Source organism: Siphateles boraxobius, unplaced genomic scaffold, assembly GCF_051911475.1.
Source record: "Siphateles boraxobius isolate OS27281-9 unplaced genomic scaffold, OSU_SipBor_1 200, whole genome shotgun sequence".
In the NCBI taxonomy this organism is placed as follows: domain Eukaryota; kingdom Metazoa; phylum Chordata; class Actinopteri; order Cypriniformes; family Leuciscidae; genus Siphateles; species Siphateles boraxobius.
In genome coordinates, this window is record NW_027508812.1 from 122,169 (window position 1) to 130,570 (window position 8,402).

At 37.3% G+C, this 8,402-nt stretch overlaps 1 protein-coding gene across 1 annotated transcript; it reads left to right on the plus strand.

Moving 5' to 3' along the window:
- Nucleotides 1-824: 824 nt before the first annotated feature.
- LOC143745387 (oligoribonuclease, mitochondrial-like) lies at nucleotides 825-4,536 on the plus strand. Its single transcript, XM_077237487.1, has 7 exons — nucleotides 825-1,059; nucleotides 1,485-1,568; nucleotides 3,295-3,372; nucleotides 3,449-3,560; nucleotides 3,638-3,746; nucleotides 3,865-3,918; nucleotides 4,071-4,536. Exons 1-7 carry the CDS (start codon nucleotides 865-867, stop codon nucleotides 4,180-4,182), a joined length of 744 nt encoding a protein of 247 aa, XP_077093602.1. The 5' UTR covers nucleotides 825-864; the 3' UTR covers nucleotides 4,183-4,536.
- The last annotated feature ends 3,866 nt before the right edge of the window (nucleotides 4,537-8,402 follow it).

The following is an 8,402-nucleotide window of genomic DNA, read 5'->3' on the forward strand; positions in this document are numbered from 1 at the left end:
TGATTTGAACGTGAAAGTTGTATCACACCACAAATTATATACACCAAGCATTAAGACGAACATTAAGTTGGGAATAATTTGGGACCATGTGACTGTGTGCACAAATATGAAGCGGTATATCACCCTGGCAACATTTTGTCAAAGATAAGCTCGTTAAATACTAAAATAGACCCACAAACATAAACTTTTGGGATTATTCCGAATGATAAACTCGTGTTATGGGATCATGTAGTGTGTATTCAGGCCCAATGATGGTCCATTCGCGCCATCTCACGGCCAAAGTGCGTTACTGCATCTGTTCTGACCATGTGAAATCAGATACAGATTCACAAAATAATTTACAATCATAAACCAAAGTTAAGCTTTATTGGCATGATTATTTGAGGGAAAGTATAGATTACAAATCATTGTAATGTTTATATACAGTCTAAATATACAGTTTAAGCCTTTAAATAAATATATAAAAGACATGTTATAATTCTATTTAAAGATCTAAACAAATAAAATGAATACTACAAATAATAATAATGTATGTGTTAACAATATAAAGTTATAATTTAAATGTATTAGGCTATACTAATATTTTAAATGTACTATTCAAATATATTATAAATGAAAATAACACATATACACACTCGCACACGTAATGTAATAATAATAATAATATTTACCATCAATTACATCAAGTGCAAAACAATATAAAATAGTTTGAATGAACATTGCTGGCCGTTAATAAACTAGTAAAGCGTTTATTTTGTTTCCATGGAGTTTACTTCACTGCCGCTGACCTGCCTGCACTGTTGCGCCGCACTGGGATTTACGACACTTGCTTTCTGAAGACGTCAGTATGCGTGCACTGCACACATGTGGAGTGCAGCGTGTGTTTCAGCATTCAGAGTCCTGACTCGAGTGTGCGTGTCATCACAGCGGGTTGAAGCATTCCCAGCAGTGTGTCCAGCCCACAGCCTCTCTCTCCTCGAGGGTTTGATGTCCAGACGGCCTCACAGCAGGAACATGTCTCAGTCCGTGGCGCAGCGGATGGTCTGGGTGGATCTGGAGGTAAACAGCGGTGGAACAACACTATAAACTACACTATAGTCTTTTTACATGATTTAACTGATTCACATTTTCAGTCAATATCAAGATGTTTTGACAGAAACGATGTATGACCGCAGAGCGATGCTGTATGGATTTGCATAGTTGTGTATGTGAGATGATGCATCGCTTTTCAAACTCGCCTTCTGCTTATATATCAAGTCCAGCAACTTCCAGTCTGGCCACTTCTCCGGGCTAGATGTGGGCTAACGTTAGTCCTGCAGCTGGCCTGCTTGTGGACATGTTTCTGCACTGTCTCTGGGTTTGGGATAATCCTACGCAGTTTTATCCAGGAACTCTGCATAAATATGTTTGGACTGAGTGATTGTGCAGAAACAGGTGGAATGACTGTTTTTCAGGTTTGGAAATGAATGTGCTTCCCGTTTCAGATGACAGGGCTGGATATCGAGAAGGACAAGATTATTGAGATGGCTTGCATAGTTACGGACTCTGACCTGAACATCATTGCAGAGGTTGGTGTTCCTTGTTTGATTGGAATAAAAGTCCCATGATGCGGTGAGAACTGGGCCATGTTCAGTCTCCAGCAAAAATCTGATTATTTGCATATCCAGATTAATTTTTTGTTGTATTGAGGTGATCTATATACTTGTGTACACTTATAAATTGCCAGAATTGGCTTGTAAGTTCAAGTTTAGGCAAAAACTACATTTAAACACACCAAATGTTGTATCAAAAATGCTGTACTATCAAGATAAATGGAATAAATATCATATTCAACAGAATATAAGGATCATACTTCAGATTCTTCCAACAGGGCAAAGACTTAAAGGCCTCGTGGCCAAAAGCATATATTAAAAATGGTCAAAAGTGACCAAAGCCTTAAAATGTAACTTCTATTTTTCTTCTTCAGGAAAATCAATGTAATATATGTTTGTTTAATAATATTTCTTGATTATTATTTAGAATTTTTAGGGGATTTTATGATGCTATGCAATATTTATAAAAATGTTATAAGCACTTTTTTCCATTAAAATTAATATAATTGTTTTTAAATAATTGCAATATTTCAGATTAAAATTTAGTGAAGGCCTTTAAAATATTTTTTTGTGTGTGAGAATAGTGCCATCTGGATGCATTAAAAAATAAAAACTTTTGTAATGTCATTGCTTTCTATATAAATATATGGGCTTTTGGATTCCCTAAAATTTTATGTTTTATATACAAATACTGTAATGTGTGTGTGTGTGTGTGTGTGTGTGTGTGTGTGAGAATTTTGCACTCAAAATGTTCACAGATTAACCCCTTCATTGCTTAATCTTTCATATATTTTTTTCTTTGTATTTCACATTCAGACTCTTTAACATAATCGAATTATCAATTATTTTTTTTGTTTTCACATCACTAACTCGACAAAGTCACCAAGTGTCTTCCCATTCCAATGAAGAAGAAAACAGTAAAAATTCTAAATGTTAAACTTAGTCGGTTCTGACGAAGAGGCCCAGAGGGTTCAACTTTGTAAATAAATACTTTAAAAAAAAATGTTTAAATACATTTATAGTTATTTAGGGTGTTATTTTAGTAGGTATTAGGGCCCCATTTTAAGTTTTGTTGTTTGACTGATATCTACAGTAAGTTTTAGAATTATGCTGTTAGCTTAATGTTTATAATATCTCTTATGTACATTGTGCAATATGTGTATGTGTGATTTGTGTATGAATGTTTGTTATTACTACTATCAGAGGCGAAGGAAAGTGGCAAAGGAAAATGTCCATCCAATGACCAATAGAATAAATAATAAAGTACAAACATAAAGAGTTGAGCATAAGTCTAATAAAACACTATAACCCATAACCTCCTATACATCTCAAACAACATCAATAGACAAAAATGCCTTCAATTTTTAGAAAAAATAAAATGAATTAAAATATTGATGACTCATCCTGCACTACAAATTTGTTCTATCAAATACGGTGTAGAACGGGAATGTCCCTCCCAAAATTCCTCCTGCCTCTAACGTCTCCTATACGTCTCGTATACGTCTCATATACGTCTCCTATACGTCTCCTATACGTCTCCTATACGTCTCCTATACGTCTCGTATACGTCTCGTATACGTCTCGTATACGTCTCATTTACGTCTCCTATACGTCTCGTATACGTCTCACTCCTCACCACCAAATCCCAAAATATGCCCATACTGGCTCTTTAAAGCTAGAACCTCCTTTTTGTTGTTGTTAGGGGCCAAATCTGATCATCAACCAACCAGATGATCTGCTTGACGGCATGTCAGACTGGTGCAAAGAGCATCATGGGAAGGTGAGTACAGATTGACGCAGTGTTTCCCGTCTCGCCTGAATGAGCTCGATGTGTGTTGTGTGGTTTGTGTTGGCAGTCGGGCTTGACCCAGGCCGTCCGGGACAGTCACATCTCTCTCCAGCAGGCGGAGTACGAGTTCCTGTCGTTCGTGCGACAGCACACGCCGCCCGGACAGTGTCCTCTCGCCGGTAACACACACACACACACACACACACCGCTGCGCTTTCTGTGTGTTACAGCCGTCACACACTGCCTCTCTCCACAGGGAACTCCGTTCACGCCGATAAGAAGTTTCTGGATAAGTTCATGCCGCAGTTCATGCGACATCTTCACTATCGCATCATAGACGTGAGCACCATTAAAGAGCTGTCCAGGTGTGTTCCCCGTTTAGGTGTCGTCACATTCCCCAACGGCCACATTTATGCACTCAGACGTGCTTCAGCAAGTACAGGAAGTTGATGATGTCAAAATACTTTTCATTCTGTTTCCCAGACGGTGGTATCCAGAGGAGTACGGTCTCGCACCACAGAAAAGAGCATCGCACAGGTGTGTGTGCTGGACAGTGTTTCACAGCTGGGTTATCGAATGCCACATTTAGCATCGCAGGAAAGGCTTCGATGTACTCCATGAATATTTAAACTAAAGGAAAGCTGTTCTGTCTGATCTCAGAATAATGTTGTGTGTGTTTGAATTTCCAGAGCGCTGGAAGACATCCAGGAGAGCATAAAAGAACTGAAGTTTTACAGAGTGAATGTTTTCAAAGTGAATGAGAAGAGAAAAGTAGTTGAAAACGGGACGAGACGCCTGTGAGCGAATCTCCGAGCCGATCCCAGCGCTTTTAGGATCTTCCTCATGTGGATGAAAGCTTGTGTGAATACTTGAGAAAGAGAGAGAGCAAAGTCCTCACCGTTTGTTTCCTGTTTTATTTGTTGTCGCTGCAAATATTTTAGTTTATAAAGAGAGGAGATCCAAAAAAACCAACTCATTGTTTTGAACGAGGTCCTTTTTTATCCTTTGTGTTCATTTTAGGGAATCTGATTTGTTGCTTGTTTACTGGATCGTGTCAGTGTGCAGTAATGAAACAGAAGTGTGTTTGAAAAGGTTATTCTGTCTGAGAGTGTTTTTATTTCACTCCTTTTTTGAAATAAAAATAATTTGTTGCGATTTTTGAAGGATGTTTACTGTGACTCTTCTGAAATGTTTGTGCAGTAACCTGAGCCAGACGACAGATGGCAGCACTGTCAGGTAATATCTGAGAGATGTGCATGGGTTATTCACAGTGCTGGGTAGATTACTAGTTAAATGGCAAAAGTTGTGGATCAAAACATAATCCATTATACATTTTTAAGGTAATGTAATCAATTACTTTTGACTTAACTCATTTATCACATTGATTGAATAGGATAATCTTGTACATGTAAAAATACAAGAAGAAAGAAGATGAAGATATTAAATACACTTTCCCAGATGGATTTGTGGTGGAGATGTTATGTAAACATGAAATTATATGAGTTTGCAGTGCAAATTCCACAAAATTGGAAGACCTTCTGAACTTATAATAACTTATAATTTTTTCAAGTAGTAAGGAGAACCAATGAATAATTTACTGCCATTGTGAGAATAAGATTATTAAGAGATACTGAAAAGAAGTGAATTTCCACATTTCATTAGCTTGTACACTAAGATACTATCAATCAATAATACCCGCAAGCAGTTTATATTTTCCACAATTATCTCATAAAAATAAGGTTCTTTTGAAGAAAGAACACCTAAAAGAAACCCGTTTTTAATGATGTAAAGATAACTAACCGTTCATTGCAAATATAATAAAGACAAATTAAGAAAATAACAATTGGGCAACATATTTGTTTATTCATCCATTTAAATTCATTAATTTTATTTAAATGAGCACTGGATACAATTTATAAAACAGGAACAATGTATTTAATATATTCATTAATAATACACAGTTTAAATATAAAATTTTATTTTCATATGCGTCCTATGCTGGCTAATTACGACGTTAAACCTGTTATAAAACTGAACAACTTAAAGGCACTATGTGTAGCTTTTTACTTAAAAAAATCTTTAAGAGAGTTTTCAATTGTACATTGGTCGTGCTCATACGAGCGTGAGACTGGCTGCAGTTTCTCTGACGGCCACTGGTGTCAGTAACGGTTAGAAATTTCAGAACCTACGCAATGCTCCTTTAACAGTAGCCGTTTCTCAATGTCAAGGATACTTCCTTATCCGGATTGATCCTTCCAAGTCATTTCCTTCAGAGGCGAGACTCCTCTTTAGCATTCGGAGAACACGTGAATGGAACAGGCTAGCAAGTGCACGTCATTACGTCAGTGAAAAGGTCCGCTTTTGGCGCTGCAAAAATTCAAAAAGATCAAAAAGTTGTGATGTACGTTACACTACTGTTTAAAAGTTTGGGGTCAGTACGATTTTAAATGCTTTTAAAAGAATTATCTTCTGCTAACCATGTTAAATAACTTTGTACAACTTAACTAGTTATCTATAAAAGAAATTCCGGTGACGGCAACCCAGCTAACAATTGTTAAATGACAGGTCCGGTTCAGCTAGCCATCAATAACGTAATTTGTATATTTGTATAATTTGTAATATCAATACGGTATTAATTTGTACTGGCTTTTAAACGTTAAACTTTACTTATATGTAGCCTACTAAGGTTATAACAAATGTATGGTGACGTTAATATACTAAAGCATATTTCCCCGTTATTGCTCCGACTCCGCTAACTTCCGACATTTTTTATTTTTTGAACAAGATAGCAAAGCTGGCGCATAGGATTGTGGGTGATTTGAGGCTACACATATGCATCCTTTCCTGTGTATGGGATATTTTCCGAACGAAGGACTCAACGAATTCTGAGGATCCTTCGCTTTGGAACAGTCCTTCGGCGGATGTCGATGACGTAGCATCCTCGAAATAACGTCTGCGAAGGATCCTTCCTTGACATTGAGAAACACCTAGTGTGTTTCCTAATAGAACTCGATCGCGGGGACAGATACACGTGTGTCTCAACTTACCCCACTGGCCACCTCGCACATTTCTCTAGATCTCGCAATGACCTTGCATGACACAATACCATGAAATATGCTTGTTTTTAAGTGAAAGTCTTATCTTAGAAAAAAAACTTTTGCCGATATCTTCGGATTAGAAATGCGTCCATTGTTCAAATTTCCCACGATCAAAGAGGACACTAATACGCATGTGCACACAGCACTTGCTGCGCACGCAAGTCATTTAAGGTGTCTCAACTGTAGGCTAACCATGTCTCAACTGTACACAGTCTACCCTATATTTTAAGAAGTAATTAAATGGCAAACTACTTAATTTTTTTAATCTGATTACGTAATCCAGATTACAATCAGTTACTACCCAGCAGTGTGTCAAGTAAAAAGATCAAGTTAAATATCATTTTTATGGCTTCTTTGACATCCTCAAAACCGTTGATAGATACTATTGAAGTCAATGGGATCCATTAACTGTGTGGTTGCAACAAGCTTTTCAGTGATTGGATATTTTGTATTGACTGAAGGCTTTCTAATACTTTTGAACTTGACTTAATCTTTTATTTGCTCTACTAAAACATTGTCAATGTCATTGCCTCAAACTCTAAGATGAGGTTAGTAAATGTTGCGCTCACACTCCTCTTAGTTTTCTACTGTTTTAAAGTGGCACGGACTGGGATTTGAGCAGAACATGAGCATTCAGTCTGTCACTGCGGACACTGGAGGATTGCATGTTTGATTCTACAAGGGAAATTTTAAATAGACAGAGAGACACTAGGCCAATGCATAAACCATGTAGCTTGTGAAACACTTCTCTCATCTCTCTCCCTCAGAATCGGTCTCCCAGAGGATGAGGAAGATCCTCATTAGTGGTCAGGACAGACCGCTGTGAGAAACTGAGTGTTTGCAATAGCCTGGTCAAACGATTTAGAAACACATTTAGTCTTTTGGCAGATGCTTTCCTCAAAAGCGACTTGCATTTAAACACATCTCAAGCAATTTCTCATAAGAGTCAACAATACTTGCGGTACACAATGCCAATTTGAAAGTAGTAGGCTACATTTTAAAGTCGTAGAAAGGCTGTTTATTTAAAGTTCTGATGGTCTCGAGATCAGATGGAGGTTGGTATCTCGTTCCACCACTGAAGAACAGAGAGAGTATCGGTTCTGGAAAGGACTTTGTACCTCATAAAGCCATCAGAAATTCCATGGATTGGGGGGTGCAAGTTTTGTTTTGTTTTTTTTGTTTTTTTACATCTCGATAAATGTATTGTGATTTTCACAACATTTGGTAACTAAACAATTTTACTAGGTTTAGTGACAACGTTACAATGTTTACATGACTGGTAGGTTACTGTTTGTATTATTGCTTGACACAAATTTCACGATTTCAATTCAATTCTTGTGATTCGATTCCGATCTTGATTCAATATCGTTCCATTTGGATTGGTACAGTAGATACATGTACATTTCTCTCAAGAAAAAAACCCTCACCTAATGCTATAAAGAGAGAGCATTGGTTGGATTTCTATTAACTGAAAGCTTTCTAGTACTTTTGATACATGACTTGATCTTTTATTTGCTCTACTACATAAACAAAACATTGTCAATGTCATTGCCTCCAACTCTATGATGAGGTTAGTAAATGTTGCGCTCACACTCCTCTTAGTTTTCTGCTGTTTTAAAGTGGCGTTTAAAGACAGCGTTCTCTGTCACTGCGGACACTGGAGGATTGCATGCTTGATTCTACAAGGGACGTTTTAAATTGACAGAGAGACACTAGGCCATTTGCTTCAGGATTTTTCTCTGCGTGAGTAAATGGATGTGTGGCGTGAGAGTGTGTGAAAAGTGTAAATTGCGTGAGAGTTGGCCTCCCTGAGCTCAAACACTGGGAGAGCATTGCAAGCAATATGTGCGTTGGATAAAATTAGTTCTAAAATGCATTTCTTAATTGCTTACTCTAATATATCGCTATTTGCATTCGTTCAAG